At 40.6% G+C, this 25,224-nt stretch overlaps 1 protein-coding gene across 4 annotated transcripts in view; it reads left to right on the top strand.

Moving 5' to 3' along the window:
• The first annotated feature begins 242 nt into the window (after nt 1-242).
• The window catches only part of LOC105938867 (protein shisa-6), a 109,840-nt gene continuing 84,858 nt past the window's right edge, over nt 243-25,224 (top strand). For 3 of the 4 annotated variants that reach the window (XM_021307698.2, XM_021307701.2, XM_021307700.2), the window contains exons 1-3: nt 243-346; nt 757-1,661; nt 14,169-14,326. In XM_021307698.2, the coding sequence (XP_021163373.2) occupies nt 1,102-1,661; nt 14,169-14,326 (718 nt within the window). In that variant the 5' untranslated portion in view covers nt 243-346; nt 757-1,101. The remainder of the gene's footprint in view (nt 347-756; nt 1,662-14,168; nt 14,327-25,224) is intronic. The other variant, XM_036148742.1, reaches the window with a different exon arrangement.

Genomic DNA, 25,224 nt, shown 5'->3' on the forward strand with positions numbered 1-25,224 from the left:
CCAAAACACTTTTCTAAAACACAGTTATTTTCCTGTTTTCTCCACCTCCGCGAGGTACCGAGCGAAACCCGCAGAGAAGCGGCCGAAGAACCGCGGAGGTGGAGGTTGGGATGGGTGGGTGGGTGGGGGTACTGGGTTGTTAACGGGGGTACCTGCACCGGTGACGCGGGATGGGAGGGTGGAGGGCTGACCAAAGAGAGAGAAAGAGAGAAAGAGAGGGAGAGAGAGAGAGGAGGAGGAGGAGGCGGGCCGGAGAGAAAGGAGAGAGGTCTTTGCTCTCCTCTTACGAAGGCGCTTTGATTCAGTAGCTGAGACGGCGCGGCGCTTACCGGCCACTCCAAAGCTTGTAAGTCTTCATCTTCTTCTTTTCTCATCTTTCTCCTTGTTATAGTCAGTTTTATTAGAGAAAGCACTTTGGTTAAGGTTTTTTTTTTTTTTTTTAAAGAAAGTCGCAGTGATGAGAACTGTTTCCAACCGGGGGTTTGTGCGTAAAATGAAGGACACGCAGATCTAATTTCCATGAACTAAATGCAGTTTATCTGGTTTATGAAATAGATAAGTGAAACAGATAAATGACAATTTTTAGGGGAAGTTGTCATGAAATCCGCAGATTTATGCTGCGATCCAAACAGCCTGGGGACCCGGGCGCTCTCCATGGTGCTGGAAAGTCTTCTGAGTTTCGTTTTACAGTTATTTTTCTCTTTAATATTCCCTTTAAGCAACTTTTTAAACGACCAACCTCTTATCTCTCCACAGTGTAACTCGGGCGTCTACAGATTCGGACAAGTACAGACAGATTCGTCCAAGGGACGTCGGAGAAATTTCGCTCTTTTCAAGCAGAGTTTCCTATGACAGAAAGTTTCCAGAATTCAGCGTCTATCTGAAAACGAGCCGTGTGGCGGACCGCCAAAGTGTCGGAAGATGTCCAGTGAGGGAGAAATCAGCCGCTCAGGGTCCGCGAGTGTGAGCTTGGCACAGACGAGTGCACCTGAGGAGAAGAAGAGCGCAAGACGCTTCACTCGGTAAGAAGTGGAAGAGTGAACATTCAGAAGAAACAAGAAGAGAGTGGAGGTCAACGAGCCAACACCAGCTCGTCCTCAAATGATGGGGATAAAGCAACTCCTGCTTCTTTTGATTTACTTAGACCCGCTAAATGTCCTGTGCGCCGCCGCCAACGCCAACAAGAGGAGCAAAACCCCGCCGAGGAGGAACCCAAAGGCGAAGGAGGTGAACGCCAGCACCACCGCGCTCCCCGCCGCCATCCCGCGGAAAATCACGCAGGTCCAAGCTCCCTCCGTGGCTCAGCACGACACCTGCATGGGCTACTACGACGTGAGCGGCCAGTACGACAAGGAGTTCGCCTGCAACAACACGGACCACCGCTTCTGCTGCGGCAGCTGCTTCCTGCGCTTCTGCTGCGCGGACCGCGGCAAGCGGCTGGAGCAGAAGGGCTGCACCAACTACAACACCCCGGACTGGATCAAAACGCCTTCCCCCTCGCCGGTGCCCACCGGAGACACATACGACCCCGCGCTGGACCAGACCAACACCACGGTGTACATCACCTGCGGGGTGATCGCGCTCATCATCGCCATTGGGATCTCTGCTAAAGTTGCCTATGATAAAGCCACGAAACCCCCTCAGGAGATGAATGTGCACAGGTAGGACTGCACAAAGTTTAAAGTGTTCTGTGTGATACATCAACACAAAAGAAATACATTATTTTTAACCACACGTTTTTTTTTTTATTAGTCCTTTTTTTAAAAAAAACAAATAAATATCTGAAAAGTGTGGCATGCATTTGTCGGGGTGAAAACATCACGATCCTGCCATCACCCTCGTTTCACCGTGTTGATGCTGTGTTCATGGAGACTTGCAGTGTTTCGTTTCCACCACAAATAGCTGCAAAGTTCATTTCAGAGCTCGTTCTCTTGCTTGTTTGCTCAGCTGTTCAGAGATTGGGATGCTGGTTTAGAACCTATCTGCTTTAAACGGAACCAGGGTTGTCTGCTGTGTCCCACGGTGCTGTTTATTACCATTAACAGGTGACTTCTACAACTTACTGGTTGTACTGGGGTCTATTTAGATTTACATGAACAATGAGTGTTGATCACAGATGGGCGCCAGACTTTTTCTTGTAAAACATTCCAAAAACATCTTCTTTTTTTTTTGGGTTATTTGATCATTTAAAATCCAAATAAAATGCACCAAGGTGGGTGGTTACAAAGTTATAGTTTTTTTTTTTCCTTTTATATTTTTGCAGGCAAAATCAGAGTTAAGTTAAATAACTCCCTTCTACAGTTTGTTGTGAAAGATGCACCCACACCATAACCACTTCATTTTGTTAAAACCCCTTTCAAATATGTCTTACTCGCCTGTTTAAAGGTAAGGATGGACATTTTTTTTCCACCACGGGTCGGCTCACATTTCTGTGCTAGTGTTTGGTCTGTGCTGATGATGTGAACGATGACAAGGAAAAGCTTTTTATCACCGCCAGTTTTCATCCTAAATCAAACCTTTTAGACACGCGTTTGGTCCTTCCAATGATATTTCCTTCATTGCCAAGTTATTTTGATGAGATCTTGAAAGTTGCACAGCAGTATTCTAAAGACCTGGACCATGAGCCGTCTGTACATTTGATTTCATGAATAGCTCGGAACCCAGCGAGCTGATTGGAGGACAAGGTTCTGGATTGGCTGCTGCATGCTGTACATACCATATGCCTCTATCTGCACAGCCTTTTCCATACTTAACGGCACCCAGGGAGGCACCTATGTTAGGAAATAGATTGAGAATAATATTACATATTATTTCGACAAGTTACAAATATGACCTTTAGACGTGTCTCTGCTTGAAAAGACTGGAATCAAATGATTGGCTCATTAGCAGGACTCCGTGGAAGGTGACTACATGCTGAGGAAATAATCCAGCTGTTTGGGTTTTAGTGCGATGCAGAGAAAAGTTGCAGCGCATCAGCCTGCTGAGGACCGAAGTCTGAGACGCCTGCTCCAAATGTTTCAGATACCTGGTTCCTCTCTTCTGGTCATGTCTCCTCAGCTCATAGGGTCTTTGGACTGATAGCGCTCTGGGGATATGAGTCATTATCCCAGTGAAAGAACCATGGATCGTTTATTTTCAGGTATTAGACAGAGGCCACCAGATTTTAATTAAATGCTGGGACATTTCATAGAGTTCCTGATGCAATGTACGCTCAAAAGGTTTTCATCGCATTTGGAGGAAAAACTAAGTCAAACCTGACAGATTCTCTGTCGTGCTTAACAGAGGACATGAGATGCTTGTCCACATATTCATCCTTTGTTTTATGTCAGCCCCACCTGAAGGGTTAATTGCTATGAGGCTCAGTCTTCTGACCTAAGCATTTAGCTCCAGTCATAGTCCCAGAAGAGTTTCCACACCTTTACGCTTGTGATAGTAGGACAAAAAAAGCCTTTTTCCTGGTAGGCATCCTCAGCAACTGCTTGTCATATCATTGGTGCCTATGGCAGTATTCCCTATTTAAGGTTGTCACCTGCTCATCCTTGTAGATATTGTTCCTCCCCACTGTGCCGTGTGGTTGGCTATGAGGAAAATAGGCCTCTGTGTCATGTAATTTTCATATGACAGACATTTTCATTAAAACTCCCTGATATTCTGTTGCCTTTCATGTCAGCTCTTGGCAGGTGGACTAGTAGCACTATACACTCTTTTAACCAATTCACCTTTTTTTGCTTTAAAAGCAGATGGACAAAATCATTATTGGTACCAATAATTTGCTAGAATCTGTTTGAATAATGTTCAGAGACGAAGCTGAACGCAGCCCAACAAACTTAGATGTATTTGAGTTGAAGACGATGCAGATATTGCATCAAATCTTAGTGTCTTGTGAAAGGTTGTGGTGTCATTGTGTCAATTTAAATGTGAGTCTCATAAAGAATCATGCATCTGTTGTACATTTTAATAATTCAGAGTTCATCAAGTTTCATGTGTTTGCTGTGAATGTGATGGTGGGCTGCTCATACAACACATCAAGCAACTGTAAAATGTCCTTCAGTTTGTCCTAAAACTATGACAAACTTCTAAATATGATCAAAGATAATTCAGTCTAATTTAAACGGGTACTGATATGAAAAAAAAATTCTCATTGTTAAAATGCAGACCAACAGGTTTATTATAAAACACAGCTTGGTGTTTAGAAACTGAAACTAAACAATGAATAAATTGAGTTTTTTCTCAGGTGCCAGAATAAAATATTAGAATTTAATTTTCTGATCCAGGTCGCAGATCCAGTTTGTCAAAGATTTGCACATCTAAGACAGGTTTAATCTTTAGCTGAAGCTGATTATTTCCCCTTGAATCCAACTAAAATGCTAACTCCTTATATATTACACAAAGGCCATGTGACATTCATAGCAATGTTTCCTTTGGTGCATAAATTCATGAAATGCATCTTGATCCCGAGATGATGCACTCCTCCATAATCTCCCAGTGCAATGTTTCTACGGCAGAGCATAAGGCACCAATCGATACGGTCCCTGGAGTGGGTCTTGGTTAAAGTTTCCATTCGCCAGAAGCCTTCAGCTTATCTTTGTGTAACTATGAGGGATCAAGATTACATTGTATCTGAGGAACTTAACGGCCAGAAACATGGCTCGGTAGTTCAGCCTCTGATGCAGCATGTCTGATAGTAGGGCTGGGCGATGTGGCCCCTAAAATTGATATCAGGTAGATGAAATGAAATCTGTAAAAAACAAAAAAACAAAAAAGAACTGCTGCCAAACTGAAAAGCACTAAATCAAAGCAACTGACACAATAATATATAATTTATTTAAGCCAACCACTGACACTTTAGATCACGATTAAGAGAGGAGGCATTAATTTTAATTCTATTCAATTCAGTTTTATTTATGTAGCATCAATTCACAACACGTCATCTCAAGGCTCTTTCCAAAGTCAGACTCCATCAGATCCTCCAGGTTGGTGAGAAAGTTTCCTCTCTAAGGAAACCCAGCAGGTTGCATCAAGTCTCTCCAAGCAGCATTCACTCCTCCTGAAAGAGCGTAGAGCCACAGTGGACAGTCGTCTGCATTGCTGATGGCTTTGCAGCAATCCCTCATACTGAGCATGCATGAAGCGACAGTGGAGAGGAAAACTCCCCTTTAACAGGGAGGAGAACCTCCAGCAGAACCAGAACCAGACTCAGTGTGAACGCTCATCTGCCTCCACCCACTGGGGCTTAGAGAAGACAGAGCAGAGACACAGAAAGCTCAGAAGCTCACATTGACCCAGGAGTACTTTCTATGTTAGATGGTAATAGAGGATGATCTGCCTCCCCTGATGATGTCACAGCTAACAGAACGCCAGACCAGGTGTACCTTCTATGAAGAGAAAAATGACAGAGAACAAAAAGTTAAAAGCTGAAATAACAACAAACAATGCAGATTGGAGAGCAGTAGGAGAACTCAGCAGAGGGAGAGAAATAGACCCTGATGTCCTCCAGCAGCCTAAGCCTATAGCAGTAAAACTATAGAGGTAGCTCAGGGTAACATGAGCCACTCTGACTAGAAGCTTTGTCACAAAGGAAAGTTTTAAGATTAGTCTTAAAAGTAGACGGGGTGTCTGCCTCACGGACCAAAACTGGGAGCTGGTTCCACAGGAGAGGAGCCTGATAGCTAAAGGATCTGCCTCCCATTCTACTTTTAGAGACTCTAGGAACCACCAGCAGACCTGCAGTCTGAGAGCGAAGTGCTCTGTTAGGAACATGCGGGGTAATCAGAGCTCTGATATATGATGGAGCTTGATTATTAAGGGATTTATACGTTAGAAGGAGAATTTTAAATTCTATTCTTGATTTAACAGGAAGCCAATGAGGGGAAGCTGAAATAGGAAAAACACATCATGAAGAGAGCTGTACCTCTTAGTCCTAAAATAAATATTGTACAATGTGATCAGGAACTTCAACATATAATAAATATTTAGCCAGTATAACTGATACAGGGAACTCAAAGACTGGCTTTGACCTTAGCTTCCATGAAAGCAGAGCAGTTTTGTAAGCGACCAGGATGACTTCGGACTAAAAATCCAACCCAGTCTCACTGAAAAACAAGACTAGGTTGTAAAAATCCTAATTGTTTAACATCTCCTCCCTATCTCCATTCTTGGTACAGATCTCTTCCACTTTCAAGCATGTCGCCAGTCGACTAGTTTAACATTTCTGATAGCTTCGTCACCTCACCTGCTAAATACTATCCACAATCCACATGGTAGTGGAAGTGATGCATTCAGGGCCACTAAGAAAAACTGAACTATCATTGAATTAGAGTTGCCATGGAAATTCATACCTAAATAGTTCCACTATTGTCATTTCAGACATGGCACATGGAGACAAGAATGACGCATCAAATATTTTTTTTTTTATATCGCCCACCCTAAACTCACTAATCCATGAACTAGAAACTTTTTTTTAACATCTTGTGACTCGGCTCCAATCAGACTTCTACACCAAACTGCAGATCTAACTGGATTTAAAACCAGGATTAGTTTTAGGTGTGGGGTTTTGGTTTGTGCTATCATTGCATTGCTGTCTGTGGCTTGTTTAACAAGGTGTTTTTTTTCTGAAATGGGTATGAAGAGTTGGCCTAAATGGAAATAAAAGGGACTTTAATTAGGTTATATCATGCTAGAATCACCACAGAGATCAGAAAAAAGCATTAAAACTACAAGCCCTCCATAATTATTGGCATTCATGGTAAAGACGTGTAAAAAGCACTTAAAATAAATACATGTGTATAAGCTAAAGCTAAAAATCTTTTATAAAATCACACTTGTCATTTCAAAATGTGTATCAAAAACGTTTAACAAATTTATCCCTAACTATTCCCCAAACAATGTGTTTAAAAACCTGGAGAGGTTGAAACATATAGCAGGAGAGGAATCTTTTTCCTAAAGCTCGTTGTTAGAGAAATGCTGCAGCGACATTACCAAGTCTGGCAAACGGTGGTTTGGGAGGTTTGCCAGGACAACGGCTTTTCTGTCCTACTGTCACAGATTAAAATGTGGAGTTTGCTAACCTCTACCCAGAACTTAACGGCAGCAGTCGACCTTATCCGAACAGCAAAAAGACGAGAAATCCTCTGTGGGTCTGGATCGAAACAAGCATGAATTTGTGGACCAGTACCTTATGTCCACGGTTACGTACGGTGATGGAGCCATGATGCTGTGGACCGAATCTTCCTCAGAAGGCCCTGGGAACCCTGTTAGAGTGCATCATGAACTCTTTAAGATTCCAGGTCATTTTGAGTGATAACATGAGGACATTGTAACTGAATAAATCTGATTCCCTCTGCCTGAAAACTGAAAATGGGCCTTTGAGGAGCGTAATGATCCAGAACATCCGGCCAAATCAACAGAGAAAGGGGTTCAGTGAACACGATGGCCATTTCCCCGGAGCAGAAAACGCAGAGGGCATCGCTCTCTATGCTGCAAACCTTTGGAAATATTACAACACTAAGTTGTCCTGTTTGGTAGAAAACCTTCATTTTGTTCAGCAGATGTTTTAAATATGGGAGGTTCCCCCTATTGTTGAGTAAATGCAAATCAAAAGTTGGAGCTTATGTACCAGGGGTGCCAATAATTGTGCGGGCGGTGTAAGTGTTAGTCATGAACATCTGACTTTTATTCATGAGCCATTAGCGTCATCTCATTCTTTCTCCGCCGTGTTTCGAATGAAGGGGGGGGGGGGGGGGTGACGCGACGTTCTCCGCCTGGGTCCAGAAGTAGACTTGATGATTTAAGAACAATCAAACATTGTTACGCTGCGGTCATGAAACTGGCTGCCTGCTGTTCTCCAAATGTCAAGGGGATTACTCAGCCCTCTCTTAGAAAAACACAGCCAGAAAATGTCTTAATTCAAGCACTGATAACTAAGTTTGGGGGATTCCTTTTGTGGCTCGGCTTTGGATTCATCGCGAGCTTTAGGAATGGATTTTAGATGGACTCATGAGGCTTTAAACAAGATAAACAAAAGATGTCGTAAGGCTGTAGCTTTCTTTTTGCCTTAATGAGGAGAAATGTAAAGTTTATCTGCTTTTATTGAATAATATTGAGGATAATTGATTGATTGATTGATTGATTGATTGATTGATTGATTGATTGATTGATTGATTGCTTTATTCAATAGACTCGTGGTCCACAAAAAGATAAAAAAAAGCAAGAAAATTTTTTAAAAGCTAATAGAATAAATAGGAAAATATGATAAACACATACATAGATCTCTTATAGAACGCTTGCCACTCTTCAATTGACTTCATTTAGTGACCTAAAATGAAGTAACTATTTCTTGAAATGGGTGTATTTTCCCTTAATTTGAGCAGGTAAATAAGATTATCTGCCAATGGAGTGAGTATTTTGAACTCTAAAAAAGATAATTAGATATTCTGCACCTAAAATAAGATGATGGAGATGCGTTGTTCCTATTTCTAAATGCAAAAATTATATTCCATTGGCAGATCATTTAAACTTGCTGCTCAAATCAAGGACACTCATTTCAAGAAAATGTATTTACTTTTAGTTCTTTTTTTTTTTTGCAGTGTGCGGCCCTTCTGCTACATGGTGGAGGCTACCTGCTGGCTTGTTGCTCAGGATAATTTCCTTTCTTTATATTAAGTTGCACGTTTAATGGTAAAGATGTTGGGGAAAGACCTCAGATGCTGGCGTCGGACGTTCAGCAGAGGAGCCGGAACAACAGATTAGCTTTATATTTGTCAAGGGTCTGCTGTTAAAAACTGCGAGCGTCTCTGTTAATTTCCGGCGCTTTGCTAAAGCCATTTAGACTCCCACCTCTGTGACTGATGAAGGGCTGTGAGAGGAATACTGAGCTGCTGGCAGACCTTTGTTTGCTCCGTGACCTTCACCAAAAACGCAAGAAATGTGAGCGAGCCTCCGATTCGTACTGGGTCGTATTGATCACCTTCTGCAGAGCAAACCGAGATGCAATTTATGCCTGGCAGGTGGTGGGGAGGGGGCTTTTGTTCCCTAATTGCTGCACAAAAAATGGTCACGAACGAGGCTCCACCAGTCTGCTGAAAATGAATACGAGTCATTTATAAATTATTTTCTTGTTTGAATCAAATCTCAGAGAAGCAACCAAACTGGTTTTGGTTTTATTCTTTGAAGCTCCAGGTCTCTTTTTAGCTCCGAGGCTGAAGGCAGCCGAGTGAATCAGATATAAATTGTTAAAGACTGACCATAAATCTTGAGTGTTTAAAAATGAATAAATCTTATAGATCTTCTTCCCTAAAAGTTAGATTCTGCAGCAGCCGTGGGCTGGTTGCTGGTACCTTGGTATAACCACCAACACAGTGATTTTAATTGGGAGTCAGAGAAAGTGCAGAGAGAATAGCGTATTCTGCTGCTGTATGAAGCATATTGTAGCATCAAGCTCCTCCTTCATACACCTCCTCCTGTGCACTGCTGGTTAGCAGGCTGCAAGAAAAGCTCTACACTTTCTCTTGGCTTCAACAAAATAATGGTTTCCTGTTTTTTCGGGAACAAAACCACAGTCATTGTGTGGAAACTAAAGGAGTGCCACACAATTACATCTTATTTTATCTTTTTTTAGCTTACAGTTTTAACATAAATAATGAGGTATGCAGTGATACTGTTTGTCAAGCTTTTTAACGTGTGTCACTGTTATCGCGTTTCCGTTAACCAACAAATTGCGCAAATTGAAATTATGAAAATAAATGTGTTTAATGGAAACACTGCAATTTCGAAAATACTCCTATTTTTCACTAAAAGTTTTCTGCAAAATGTAAAACTCTGAAACATAAATACCTGGCGGAGAATAGCAAGCTCGGCAAATGTGGCGGCGGTGGAAAAGATAACATTAGTTTCAAATACCTCTCTCTTATGGATGAGATAATCGCGTCAATAAAAGTATTAACGTATGATTTTTATTTCATTTCGTATTTAATGGAAACTCCACAGTTGCAAAATGTGTTTTCTCTAAATTAGCAGAACAACAACAACGTTTTGCATATATTTGTAATGGAGACGCAACTACTGAGAATCTCATAGCAGCAAACTGTATTCAAACAAGGGAAAATGTTGCTCAAGTTTTTAGACTCTTGTTAGCGTGGTGCTCATCTATTTCAGGCTTGGATTTACTAATTAGTCCCGTCTTTTATTGTTCTATTTAATTGTCTCCAGAATGGTTTTAAAATAAATGTTGTGCAGTAGGAAAAATATTTTTGAATTTAAAAAGTGAAAAGGAACCACCAGAGAGAGAGAGTCTGACCTCAGGTCAACGAGAACTGCCAAGTTCAACAGTTTCCTCCGGGACGGTTTGCTTCGGCTGAAATACCCACAGGAGCAACACTTCAGAAAAATCACATTTAAAATGAAAAGTAATAAGAAAAATGTGGATAACTTCATAGAGATGCATAGAAGCTTGAAGGGTATTCACGTGAATGGAGTTTTTTCCACATTTCTTCACGTTAAAAAATCAAACTTTAATGTATATTATTGTGATTTTTTTTTTCTTTTCTTTTTTTGTGCAAATGGGTGGAAACAAACTGTGCAGGAGATTACAAAGATTACCAAACTTTTACTCCATGCCAAACACAATGTGTGTGTGGGGAGATGCATGGGGAATACAACGCTGCACATCACCCTGAACGCACCACAGAGGGGCTAAATGTCCCCATTTGATTTCCTTTTGTGTTTTCCTACTTGCTGTTTATTTATGTCAGTCATCTTGGGTCTTGCTGTATCAGTTCATGCTTTTTAGTACATTTCTTAGTTTAGTATCATTTGCTACATCTCTGTTTACCTTTTCTCACTGACTGATGGTTTCTTTGTGTTCATTAGTCTCCTTCCCTCTGTGTCCCTGTTTCCATGAGCGTTCATGCTTTCCAACAATCAAGCTCATTCAGCCCACCTGTGCCTGCTAATCACCCCCACACCACTCACCTGTTTCACCTGCTGTAAGCTCACTGGTTCTCTTTGCTCCTCGCTGAAGTCTTCTGTTTGCTTTCTCATGACCATGTCTGTTGCCATGCCTCTGTTTTCTTTCCCCTCGTCACTCTGTCCGTGTCCTGCGCTCCTTGTGTCATGCTGTAAGTGTTTTGTTTTTTTTTCTTATCCTCATGCCGCTTTTGAGGTCGACTGTGCTTTGGTCCAAATCCCAAAACACAAACCCTGACACTAAAAACAGGACAATCCTAGAAGATTACCTGTTAGAGGCCGCAAAAGACAGAATGGGGCCGAGGTTCATCTTCCTGTAGCAAGAGGGACAAAATACAAAAGCATGTCACGCTTTTCAGATTTTTAGAAGAGTTTAGAAAACCATACATCATTCTGCATCTGTTTGAAAATGATATTCTACTTTTGTGTTGGTCTGTCACACATTAGAATGGTCTGTGCAAAAAAATCAGTTAATACATCCTTCCTTTCATCTCAGAGTCATGTTAATGCGCGTAAAGTTATATATGTCATCAAACAAGCCTTTTCAACTTAGTTAACAGACTTGATGTGATCTCAGGTCTGATTAAGTATTCCTGAAGATTCACGTAGAAGCATTTCACCTGTAACACACCTCTCCATCAAAAATTAAATGGTTAAACACCACAAGAACAGGATAAGATAATATTTTAGGTCTACTGGTCTGGTCTAGAATTTGTGCATTTATTGACACCATTTATTGAAAGTCGATATACAGAATTTTTGCAACAAAAAATGCAACATAATCCAAGTTCTCATTTTGACCCTTTTACTGAGAAGCCCTTTTAAGAATGCATAAATCAAAAGTACAAAATTAACTCAGAATATTCAAAAGTAAAAAAAACAAGAATTATTCTTAATGTATTTTTTGATGTGAGTTTTGAAATTAAATGTTTTTTTTCAGCTGCTTCCCTGCCAGTAAAGGATAATGTTTACCTGAGTCGTGTGTTGTGTGAGATATGTTTAAGTGTATGCGAGTCACGTTACTGAACATATCAGCTCCCTCATATCATTCAGCGCTCCAAGGTCCTTCCACACCTCATTAAGTCAAATACAGATAATATTAATGCAGGACAGTCAGGTAGCTCAAAATAAGGAGAAAAGTGGAGTCATGGTAAAAAGTATGTACACCATTTCATTTCTAGGGTATTAAATTTCAGGGCATAACTGTGATCTGATCTTTAGTCTGTTCAAAAATTACTTAAATTTAATCTCAAGGGTTAAAAACACATAAGACCCTCTATATAATCATCATTTAATAAACTAAAGAAGCCAACATGGAGAAGTTGTTCTTCATTACAATTTTTTACAGTTTTTGTCTCATTTTTTTTCTCTTTTTGTCTTACAAAGCTGCTTTTAATTTAAAGGAACCAGCAGTTTATATCACCACAAATGCCTCATTCCAACTCTGAAGCACTTTGGTGAAGCTGGTGATTTGTGCTTGATTTGCATGTTGACCATGAGCTCCTCTGTTTACCAAATGATCCTACAGTCAGCTGTGAGGCCATCTGTGTGACAGCTGATGTTTGACCCAAACTGGGTCACCAACCGGACAATGATCTGAAACACAGCAGCAAATCTACAATACAATGGCCAAAATTAATAATAATCAAGGTGCTGCAAAGGCCTAGTCAAAGGCCAGACCTCAACCTCATTCAGATATCACGGAGGGGTATTCACTGAACTTAAAGTTGTCAAAAGTCAGAACATAAGTCAAATCAGTAAAAAAGAAAATGTGTTATAAAGAGTAAAGAAACATAAATAAGTCGCACAGCTGCATCCATAACTGGCTGAATAACATGGAAAATACCTGGAAGATTGAATGGGGTAAATTAGCATAACAAGTTAGCAGCTCCAGCGGTTCTTGGCAGCGCAAAACGGCCCGTTACGCCCTTATGCATAAGATACCAAAATAACGCTTAAATTAGACCGTTAGCAGAACAGTGCTACGTGCTAAGCTAACAGTATGACATGGATGTTTTAGAGCAACATAAAACTCACGTGTATCAGCGAAATAGCAAACCGCCCAGAGAAAAGACCTGTAAGCTAGCGCTAACCGTTATTAGCTTCACAGACAGCTTAATAAGGTTCGGTCGCGGTCTGAGACCTTCGAGCTAAACCACGTAACGCTCTGCTGCGTGAATTCAGTCTGAAACAATGAAACATACAAACATGCGTTCAGTCTTTGTTGTCTATAAGTTAATGTTTTAAGGAATTTTTAAGTGGTACAGGAGCAGCATATAGTTTTCACAAGCCTATAGCGCCCTCTGGCAGCTACAGACAGTAATGTTTACTTCTTGATTCGTGTACCATTTAAAATTGATATATAACTCTCTTGGATACTAAATCACAGGATCGGCCAAATTATGAAAAAAAGTGTGACTTATATTCCGCAAAATACAGTAGTTGGAGCAACAGTGGAAAGAAGTTTTATACCTTGTTTTTCTTGCTTTAAAAGTGTTAACTTTGTTCTGTGCCTATTTACCTTTAGTCAAAGGATTTAAGGAGATGGGAGATGAGTTCTCAACATTAGTTTTAACATGAGAAAATGTACTGCAGGGGATATTTTCTACCAAAGACCAAACAGCTTCCAAGTGGCTCATCATTAATAAAAAGTCTGGGTTTTCCAGCTCTGTAATTTGTTGCCATTCTTTACCGAGATGTATAGTGATAGCGGCTCCTGCTCCACACGATGAGGCAGTCAGCTGGGACGAGGCAAAATCAGGTCGTCTCCATCTGCAAAAAGGAAACAGCGAAAGTGTGCTCGCCCTGGAAGGGAAATGCTATTAATATGCCGCATATCTCCCAAAGTCACCAAGTTATGGAAAAGTGGACTGTGTGTTTGCATTAGGCTGACATTGACACAGTTAAAGGAGCCTTTTATTTCCTTTAAGAAGATGCAGTACCTGTCACTGTTGCTTCGGAAATCTGGGTGTTATTTTCCTCACGTCGCGCTTTATAAATTGGACTTGCGGATGAGTCCAAAGCAAATAATTGTCTTGTGTACTACTTCACCGAAATCCCAATTCCCCTGAAATTGTGGTTGTCTTTAGTATTTCCTTTATGCTATGCCTTCAGACCTCAGAGTCAAGCTGGAATGCAAACTAGGGGGGGGTCTGTTTAACAGTGACATTTCATTTCTGATTGAAACTTTTGGGACTTCCTTCCAGGGCTCTGGCGGACATTCTGAGGCAACAAGGACCGGTTTCAGCATCACAGTTTGAACATGAGAACATTGCTGCGATTGATGGTTCTCCCAAAGACGAGACCCCTGTCAGGACCTCAAAGAATCACTACACACCAGTTCACGCAAAGACATCGAACCACGGTAGGTAACTCTGCCCTGCAGAGAGATCTACACAAATTAATGATTCAAAATACAAGAACATCTGGTTTTGGAAGGCCAGGTAACTGGCTAATGTCAAGCTTTCAAATAAGATAGATATAAAATCTTATTTTATGTTGATCTTTTGCTGCAAGATCTTTACATGCTTTGATTTGCAGCATCTCTTCCCACTTACATAGATGCATTTCCCTCAGTCCCATTCTGAGTTCTCCATTTCAGTCCCATGAGACCACTCAGCATTGGTTTAAAATTGATATACCGGCTTTTATCTCCAATGGCCAACGTAAGCTTTTAATCCAGAGTTGTTTTAGCCTTTTCTCCTACTTTTTCCCCGATGGGATTCCAGATCCCCGCTCCAGGGATCAGCTCACTTGCTAGTGTTGTGTCCCAGACTCCTTCTCATTATTGTCCTCACCAGCATCTCCTTCCAGCATTGATTTGATGAAATCATAGCCAGACCGGCCATGATTTCTCTGTGTTTCTGCTGAAAAATAAATTATTTTACTGGTTACACTGAACTAAACTGGGTAAACTGGAGCAAAAACAGAGGATAGCTCACTAGCATCACTGTCTTACTTGCTGAGAATAAAACAGTTTGGGTTACAGTCGCTACACTGCGCTCACACACGTCCATCTTAGAAACAGAGGTCTCACTCTCTGACCTGATATCGATATTTCAAGATTTCTCTGAAAGCCTCGTTCTCTGCCCTTTGTGTAGCGACACTGTCTCACTAGGGAATTACTGACACACCTCATAAACAGTGACAGCTGATGAATAATAAGATGCACTGTACTTTTATATTCTAACCTCAAAAATATAGCATTTAAGAAATAGAGGTTCCCTTTCTAGTGCCACAGACGGGAAACTTGTCTCTGCGGTAAACCCATCCCTTAGGGAGCGGTGTGCTGCCGACCCTGGGTGGACCACGGGGACCAATCTGTGGTCACGGGTCTTAATCAGGGGCCCTGAGAGACAGAACGAGTTTCAAACTGGCAACCTTTGAAGTCTCCAAGATGGCAACGCCTGGCTCCCTAACCGCTAGACCTACCTCTCATCTTCAAACAATACATGTTTATAGAAACTATTATAATGACATGCATTTCATTTATAGGCGTCTTTCAGAACACTTAATGTCCCCACAATAAAATAAACCAATACAGCGTAAAACAGAAGAATCCCCATATCAACAACCCAGTGACAGAGTGGAGTAATGAGGTCGTTCCAGTCCCAGCATTTAAAGGAATAAGCCTGTCTAATGTGATATTCCTCGTGTCTTCAGGCAATAATATTCAGAATGCCACGGAGCTGCACAGAGCCAGGAGTGAAGCGGCTCTAAGCCCTAACACCAGTTCTGAAGTGGAAAAACTGTAGATTGTTCCCCGTAGGTTGGGGGTCATTCTCTGCCTCAGGAGAAGGTATCTCGGGGTCTTGTTCTCAAGTGAAGGTAGGATGGAGGGGGGGATGGAGAGGCAGACTGGGACCTCATGTTTTGGGATGCTGCTGCTGCTCCAGTCTGTTTGGGTGAAGGAAAAGCTGAGTTACTGAGTTACTGAGTTACAGTTCTCTCTGCATTCTCACTCTTACCGACGTCATGACATTTGGACACGAAAGAACGAGACCCTGGTTACTAGAGGCCTAAATCCACTCCTTGTGTGAGGTGCTCTGTCATCGGGAAGAGCTCAGAGGAGCGTTCAAAGGATCAGCTGAGGTGGATCGGTCTTCTGATTAGGATGCCTCCAGGGCCCCTCCCTGTGGACCCAGGGCCACAGGCTGAACACAGCGGAGGGACTATAAAGCCTTTTTTTTTGGGTTTCTGAGTTTTCCCTCTGGACTTGTTATCTCTGCAGCCCAATGTCAGACAAGCAGAAGACATTGGAAGTTGGTGTGAAAAGGTGACTTGAAGGAGCTGAGAAAATCACATTACTTCATGTCCTGAGGCAAAGAGCTCAAGAGGTGGAGGGTTAATCCTGTATGGGGCAAAATAAATGGGTGGGTGAGTCAAGGAGGAGGAGTGGGTATGCTTGTGTGAAGGAACCTAATAGGATTGGCTGGGTTATTAGTGAATGTAAGTGATGGGATACTTAGCAGGAATAATACACCTGGAAGAGAAGGTTGTAGAAATAATTTTATCCAGTTGCAATCTGTGGACGCATTTGTTCGTTAAACAAAAGAGTGCAGAGTCACGGACTGAGAGGGTGTTGACAGAAGTACAGGAGATGTGCGTCTTTGAGAGGCAGGATCAGCAGGATTTTTCAAGTTTGTTGAGTTGGAGAAGATTTTGGGAGAACCAGGATGTGATTTCCTGAAGGGAGTCGTAGTGGGACATAGGAGGAAAGGGGAGGGGAGGGGGGTAGTAGCCAGCTGTAGGTGAGTGTTATCCACACAGATAAATAAACAGCCAATAAACAGGGTTCAAACACGGAGCCTTGGGGTTCACCAAGAGAGAGGAGGAATGATTGGGGTGTAAGTAATTTATCATGACTACGCTGCAATTCTCTGTGTTAATTCTCCTCAAATCTTGATTCCTGTGGAGGATCATAGAGCAGAGATCATTAAGTTAAGGGTGGATTTCCCCTCTAGGTTAGTTTGTCAGTCTCTGCCTCAGCCGGAGGAGCTTCAGTATGTTGGTCTGTTCACCAGTGATGGTAGGATGGAGCGAGATGGAAAGATGGACCGGGGCTTCTTTGGCTGTAATGAAGGCGCTGCTCCAGTTTGTTGTGGTGAAGAAAGAGCTGAGCCCAAAAACAAAGCTCTTGAAATACCTGTCTGTCTATGTTCTGACCCCCACCTTTGATCATGAAGTCTGGATCATGGTCTGAAAGAGACCCCAGACCAGAACCCAGTGGAGGGACTACCTGTCCCGTCTGGCCTGTGAACGCCCTGGAATAAATTATTTTCAGGGTGTTTGTGGACGGTTTTCTCTGACCAGCATTTCTAACCCCTGACTGCAGCTTACAGGCAACGCTTCATTAGTTGGAAGAGCAAAATTAAAACTATAACAATATTCCAAATATATTTCACTACTTTTGCTTCACAATATACTGTATTTACACACACAATTGCATTTTCTCACAATTTCCTTGTGTGAAACAAAGCTTAGAAAAATAAAAGCACCTATCAGGGCATTTCATTTAGAGTTTATAGTCCAGCTTGTGTCCAGTACGTTTAAAATATAACACAGAAATGTTTCCCTTTTATTCCAAAAGGTAAACGTCAAGAAAACTGCAGACATGCTACTTGAAAGTTCAGGAGGAAAATAAAACTCATTTGCATGTCTTAGCTTGGAGCGGCAGACTCCAGAATCCAGTGTATAAGGCTTTATATGGATAAACAAAATAAACTAAAAAAAAAAAAAAATGGATGTTTGTAACATGGGACTTGAACATTTCCATTAGTTAATGATCTCCATGAGCTGTCTGCTAGAGTCAGAGCTGAAGGGAATTATGGGGGGAAAAAAACACTAGCAGCAATTTATCACTGAAATTGATTTAGTAGAAAAGATTCATAGCCGAAAACATGTACTTAACACTAATTTGAAGTCAAACTAGATCAACAGAGAACATCAAGCGATAAACGACAATTAATTGCTGAATTTTACAAGAGGTGGGGCATGACCCAACCTACAACCGATTAACCTTTTATTGCAGCACAGATCTTTATTAGTAGAATGATATAAGCACCTAGCTCCCCGATAAGGGGAACATCACAGAAAAGACTGAGCCCAACCCTGCTGGGGTTGGGCAATATTGGTAAAAAAAGACGGTTGGGATCATCAGAAAATGCATGATGAGTTCTTATTGCTGCAGCACGGTGTCGTCTTTGTTTTCTTTAGTGAATTAATCCTCATCCTACTGGTCACCTAGTCCACCAACTACAGCCTGGGTAGGGTACATTAGGATATACCAGAGTACGTTTGACAACAGCACTCATTAAAGAACACCTAATACAGCCCGAAACACATAAATATGACCGTAAAAAAAAATTAGTATTGAAAGAGTCATGGAAAAAGTTACTAAGATGTTAAAATTAGCATGCCATTATCCTGCTATTGTTTAACCAACAGCAGGACGTCACACTGAAGTGACGAGCGTCTTTGAATCTGGGGTGTTAACGGCAAGACGTGACTCACAATCACTCATTTTCACAACAATCTTATAAACAAATATTTCACTTTATTTCAGCCTATTCAAACACAAACGCTCTGGTTTAGGATCTTGTGGGTCTCAGATGCTGTAAATGGAATTTTTTTTAAGAAACATAATCAAAAAATTTAATTAAATTGGTGGTAAATTAAACCGACAAGGTATTTAAATTTGAATAAAAGCATATTTATGACATTCGGAAATTTAGACTCACAAGGGGGGACAGAAATACAGATTTCTATTGATAACATCAAAGTAGAACAAGTATATGGAAAGACGTTTATATCACTGCAGACCACAAAATCTGACAAAACCCTAAAGTAAGACACGTGAAAAGGAAAATATCAAATGTTGCAGTTTTGGAGAAATCCAGACATTTGCTGCATTCAGATGGATCAAACCTAAAGCATCGATAATTATGTTCAGGATAAGAAAAGATTCTCTTCAAGACAACATTCAAAAAACATTTACTAAAAGAGTTGGGGGTTAAAGAGTAATTATGAAAAAGTGTGTTCATAAGACTAAAAATAGCTTGTGGATTTTAGTTTGCAGGGTGAATCTATGGACTAGTTCGAGTGATCAAAGCTTGAATCAAAGACAGAATATGAATTTTTAAAAAAGCAATTTAAAATAAAAGGATGTTTTGGGGAAATGCACAGCAGGGGACAGGTTGCAGTGAGGTTCCCATCCTGTACATTTCTGTCTGGTGGGATTGAAACGTTGGTTATTATTATTATTATTATTACAATTTTTTGCTGTTTATTATTGAAACTGGCATTGTTTGTTTTATTTAGGATTTAAATTATTTAAGGTAAGTGATTTAATCAAAAAGGGGTAAGGAATAACAAGTTTTTACTTATACCCATTCTTCTTTAAACAGTCAGTTTTGCATGTCTGATAATTTTAGTCTTATGTCTTAGTTTTTGTCCTTTTAAACAAATCAATATACTAAATACACCCCCAGAAACTACATTGAGCTATTTCCCTTCTTCAGTGTTGTTGTTCTTCTCCTGACACAATAAATGACCTTTAACTAACAGTATTTTAACACGAAAAGGTTCATTTTGAGGCACTTTAAAGCAAAAGTCAAACAATAACAGCTTGAGACCCTCACCTGCTGACATGTAGCCCTCATGTCGCACATAATGTGAATCAACTTCTGTGTCCTGCCTGATGCTGATGAAATTGGTCTTGTGCTGTGGATAGCAGGGCGCTTCCCCTTAACGTTCCCAGAGTGAACATTATCACTTCAATTTCCCCGAGTCCTAGTCTGTTCTCTCATTTTGTCTCCTGCAATTTCGATGTTGCTGTGAAATAAGGTGACAAATGTCTTCCACACATTGCAGACAGTGAATGTAATCCTCCCTGCAGGACTCTCGCAGCAGCTGAGCTCTTATTGGTTTCTGTGGAGCAACACTGGGATCAAGTGTTCAAACTGTAAGACCAAAGTGACTCATTTCGCCTGTTAGAATGGAATTGGAGACATTTTGTGTCTGTCTCTTTCTGAGAGCTTCTATTATTGCAGCCAGATGAATATTAGTGGTTTTTAGTTACTGTTATGGAACACAATCCAGTCTTTCCCTGGGATCTTTACTATATAAAATTCAAAACATCGTCTCTACATATCCATGTTCAGAAGTAATAATCTCCACTTTGGTTGGATGGAAAACAGCCAAAGCTGAATTTTTAGGTCTTTTCTGCATATTTTTCTTCCACTTTCTGACATCTTTTTTCATCTTTTATACCAGTGATGGCCAAACGTTTTGGCTATTTTGGCAAAATTGTTAAAGCGAAAGCACTCTGGGCCAAAAAAATAAATAAAAATAAATAACATAACCAAAAATACTAATCCTGCCCAACACAATATGATAATTTTAAGAAAAGATATTAAACTGTATTTAGCCTATTTTATTAAATTAATTCCAATCAGATTTTAATCAAATAGGTACGAGCTTTCCATTGGATAATCACTGTGTGGGTGATTACGTTTCAGCTGGCAATAAGTTATTTAAGCCCAACTGGTGCAATGAGTTGCTTCTCATTTCTTAAACAACCATGTTGAACGACATATCCCGCAGTCATGGAGAAGATGTCCGTCTGTTTCAGAAGGGTCACATCATCGGCATCCATCAAGCAGAGAAAACATCTAAGGAGATTCCAGAAACGACCAAAATTGGGTTAAGAACTGTCCGACGCATTATTAAAAACTGGAAGGATAGTGGGGGATCCACCGTCTTTGAGGAAAAACATGGCTGGAAAAAAATCTTGAATGATGGTGATCACTTAAATACGACGGAGTATTAGGGCCACACATGAAGGGAATTTTTTTTTTTTGCCATGACGAGATTAACCTCGACATGTCGACATTAAACTCAACATTTCGAGAATCTCAAATTCAGAATTGCGAACCCGGGTAAGCACCACTAGGGAAAGACGTTACGTTATTGGTAGGCCACCGCTTCCAGTGATGATTATACAGTTGCAGCACGGCAAAGACTACCTTCACACTTAATTAAAACACAAAGACTGCAGCTGCGCGGTTGCTCTTTTCTCCAAACTTTGGAATGTCGAGATTAAAGTCGCCACGATATATCAACTTTATTCTCGAAATGGCGAGTTTAATGTCGACAGGGCGACTTTAAAGTCGACACGTCGAGATTAAAGTCGCCATGACATTTCAACTTTATTCTCGAAATGTTGAGTTTAATGTCGACATGGCGACTTTAAAGTCGACATGTCGAGTTTAATCTCGTCATGGCAAAAATATTTTTTCTCTTCATGTGTGGCCCTAATACTCCGTCGTACTTAAACGTTTGGTGAAATCAAAGCGAAGTTTAATAGTGAAAGTAAGAGCATTTCCACACGCACAATGTGACGGAAACTCAAGGGATTGGTGCTGAACAGCTGTGTAGCTTTAAGAAAACCACTAACCAGTGAAGCTAACTGGGAAAAAAAGGTTTCAGTTTGCTGGGGAGCCTAAAGATTGGACTCTGGAGCAATGGAAGAAGGTCATATAGTCCAGATTTATCCTGTTCCAGAGTGACGGGAACACCAGGGTAAGAAGAGAGGCAGGTGAAGTGATTTACCCATCATGCCTAGCGCCTGTTCTACCAGCCTGTGGGGGCAGTGCTATGATCTGGGGTTGATGCAGCTGGTCAGGTCTGGTTCAGCAACAGTATGAGCTTAAAGAATGAGGTCAGCTGACTACTGAATATACTGAATGATCAGGTTATTCCATCTTCCCTGATGGAACGGGCATATTCTAAGATGACAATGTCAGGATTCACCAGGCTTGAATTGTGAAAGAGTGTTTCAGGAAGCACGAGACATCATTTTCACACATGGATCAGCCACAGAGTCCAGACCTAAACCCCACTGAGAATCTTTGGGATGAGCAGGAGAAGCTTAGTGCAGCGGGCAGACTCTACCATCATCAATGCAACAAGATCTTAGTGAAAAATAAATGCAACACTGAGTGGAAATAAATGTTGTGACATAGCAGAAGCTCATCAAAACAATCCCACAGTGAATGCGTGCCGTAATCAAAAGTAAAGGCGGTCCAATGAAATATTAGCGTGTGTGACCTTTTTTTGGCCAGGCAGTGTACTAACAAGATGATTACATTCTTCATGTTTTCAGCAAGCATGGGAACACAGAATCTGCTTCCTGCATTTACATTTGTTCCCACCCTAAACGCATCTGACCAATAAACAGACCGAATGTTCTCTCATGGTTTGTAGGGACTTCGCTTGGAGCATTTCTCTTTATGAAAAAAATAATAATAACCGAACCACCAGAAAAAGTTACATGCCAACAAACTCAACAACAGATCTGGACCAAAGTAAATTGACCATAAGTGTGAAAAAGCCCCATGCTTGCAGTGATCTGCTTCTTTTCTTTATGCAGTGTGGATAAGATCGTTATGATGATCCCCTTCCAGCTATACGTTCATGTTTCCGCCTGGGAACAATCTATACAGCAGTCAGTATCTCTGGCAACAGGGTTTTATCTCCATGGTCTAATCCACTGGGGATACATCCGTTATGAAACATGAGTTCTTTAAGCTGTAAATGATCAAAATTATGCTTTTAATGGTTTTTCTATGATTATTTCTAAATTAAAAGTTATGGTCACGACAGTAATAATTTTTTAATCATGCTCTGGGTTTTATTAAAAAAGAAAATAAACAGAGGCGCCGCACGGCTGTGGTGTAAAACTGTGGTGTGATGAAATCCAGGCTTAATGGTCCCCAGGTGTTTCTTCTCATTATGATAATTTGGATTGCTGTTCGATCTTAGCTTCCCCGGGCCCAGAGGTCTGAGTGATGTTATTGACTCTGCAGCGCTTCCATGGAGATGGAGGCATTTAACTGTTGACTAGTTAATACAAAGCAGGTGGAACGGAGAACAACCTGGAAAGAGGAAAGGTGATTTGATGGACCTTCCCCTCACATTTTATTTATTTTTTGTCCTCTTTTAGTCTGCTGGATGCTGCATTCTTTAATTTCCTTACAAGTCTAGCTTTGTGATCGACAGCTCAATTGAGCGCAGCTATTGTACAAGCCGGCGCCTTGTCTTGTCTTTGTGTTCACGCTGGCCTTTCAGTTACAGCCCCTTTTTCAGAAGTATGGTGCAATAGTGAAAATTGCAATTCAGACATTCACACACAAGGAAAGTCGAAAAAGAGGTGTAGCAATGTGTATACCGCTTTTACCAACTAGTATTCTTACAAAAAAATAAGAAATCAATGAACGATTACAAAATGTCACCCTGTGTGAGCAAAAAGCTGTGAGAAAAGGGAATATGACAGCTCTGAAATATGCTGATTGCATTTCTGCCATCCTTGGGTAATAAATATTGACGATCCAATATTCCCATCTAGGAGTGAATTTCATCTGTTATGCCACTTTAGCCCTGTTTAGCATTCTTATAATCTCTGGCTTTTTCTTAAAATGGAAAGGATTATTTCTAAGTATCCATTGAGGAAGATTTTGTTTAATTTAAGACACCAGCTTTTGGAAATGTAAGAAAATCTATATCTTAAAAAGATGGATTCACCTGATGTGATAAAACCTGAGAATCATCTCACCCCAACATACCAAAGCTTAACATAACATTATCCACCCATCCATCGTCTATAACCACAATCATAACATGATTATCTAAGTCTTCAGTTCACTCTTCAGCTTTACCAAGGCACTGTCACCCATTTGATGCTGTATCTATAAGTGAACCAGAGGCTTTGAGTCATTTAACCCGTTTGCTAATTCGAACCTCCATTTAGCTTTTCACTATTTGTATGCAATTAAGGTAAGAAAAGTAATTTTTTTTTCAGGACTATTACACAAGGACTACACACTTTTGTCACAAGCACAACTGGAGCAAACCAGAAATTGTGCCTCTGTTTCTTTTCTAAAGCCCTTGCAAGAAAACATTGTGCATCCAATTAGGTTGCCAGGCTCTGCTGACACAGTTTGTCCACCTTTTAATTATGACACAATGTTATAAACTCATCGTACTACTGCACATCTGGTTTGTGCATGATTATAATGTCAGGAAACACTTTTACCACATCACTTATCTGCACATTATCTTGCAGTAAGAAGGTCCTGGGATTCAAATCTTTTGGCACAGAGTTTGCATGTTCTCCCTGGGAATGTGTGGGCTCTTTCCGGGTACTCCGGCTTCCTCCCGCAGTCCAAAAGTACTGTTAGGTTAATTGGTCTCCCCAAATTACCCTTAGGTGTGAGTGTGTACTGAATAGTTGTTTGTCCTGTGTTGCCCTGTGATGGACCGGTGAGGTATTTTGATAATATTGCACCATATAACATTATGTCATGCTACTTCATGCAGACTCTCTCTCTGCACTGATGAAGATTTCACTCACTTCAGGATTTTGAATACTTGAGGTGGCTGACATGTTAGTGGAGCTGGCCCTATTTTCTGATTGATTCAGTTGCTACCTAGCTGACTAGTTGTTGACACTCATTCAATGCATAGAGAACTGAACTTTCAGCCTGAGATGGTCAGGCAGTCAAGCGTTAAAAAAAAATGAGACGTCATCAGGGCAGTAGTAACAGGTCTCTCTTGTATTTTTAGAACTCGTGTCTCAATGAGTCCACCTGTACAAATAAAGTTTTTAAAATAACAATAATCACACAGCTTGACCAAATGCACTAGAACAATATTCATTTATTAACATCATTTCCAATAAACACGCTACACAAAGTTAGGATGCATAATAAACAATAAACATAATTCACAAGTGTGGCAGGACATGTTTTACTACTTTGCTTCATTTCTTAATGTTTTGACAAAAATAAATGTCATTTTTATGAAGCAACATACAGTATGTGGTTACAACACTGTGTGAGGTCTGCAGATCACACCTTAGACTTCGGTTTATCTGCACAGAAAACATATATCAGTATATCATCCTTTGCTTTTTGCTAGGAGTCAGTTGCTTTGTGTTTTTCCAGCTATGTTTGTATCATTTATCCTTTTGATACTTCCGTATGTTGTAAAATTAAATGTCGAGGAAAAAAAACTCATAACAGTGAATGTAATTTCTCAACACTGTAAATCAGTGTTGTTAATCTTACTGCCTTCAGGTAAAATAAATGTGAATAAATATCAAATATACATATAGGATATATACATGTGTGATATGTGAATGATCAGGAAATACTATTTAAAAATACTCATATTGGCTTGAGATTTAAACAGAATAAATGTTAA

This window comes from Fundulus heteroclitus, chromosome 16 (assembly GCF_011125445.2).
Source record: "Fundulus heteroclitus isolate FHET01 chromosome 16, MU-UCD_Fhet_4.1, whole genome shotgun sequence".
In the NCBI taxonomy this organism is placed as follows: Eukaryota; Metazoa; Chordata; class Actinopteri; order Cyprinodontiformes; family Fundulidae; genus Fundulus; species Fundulus heteroclitus.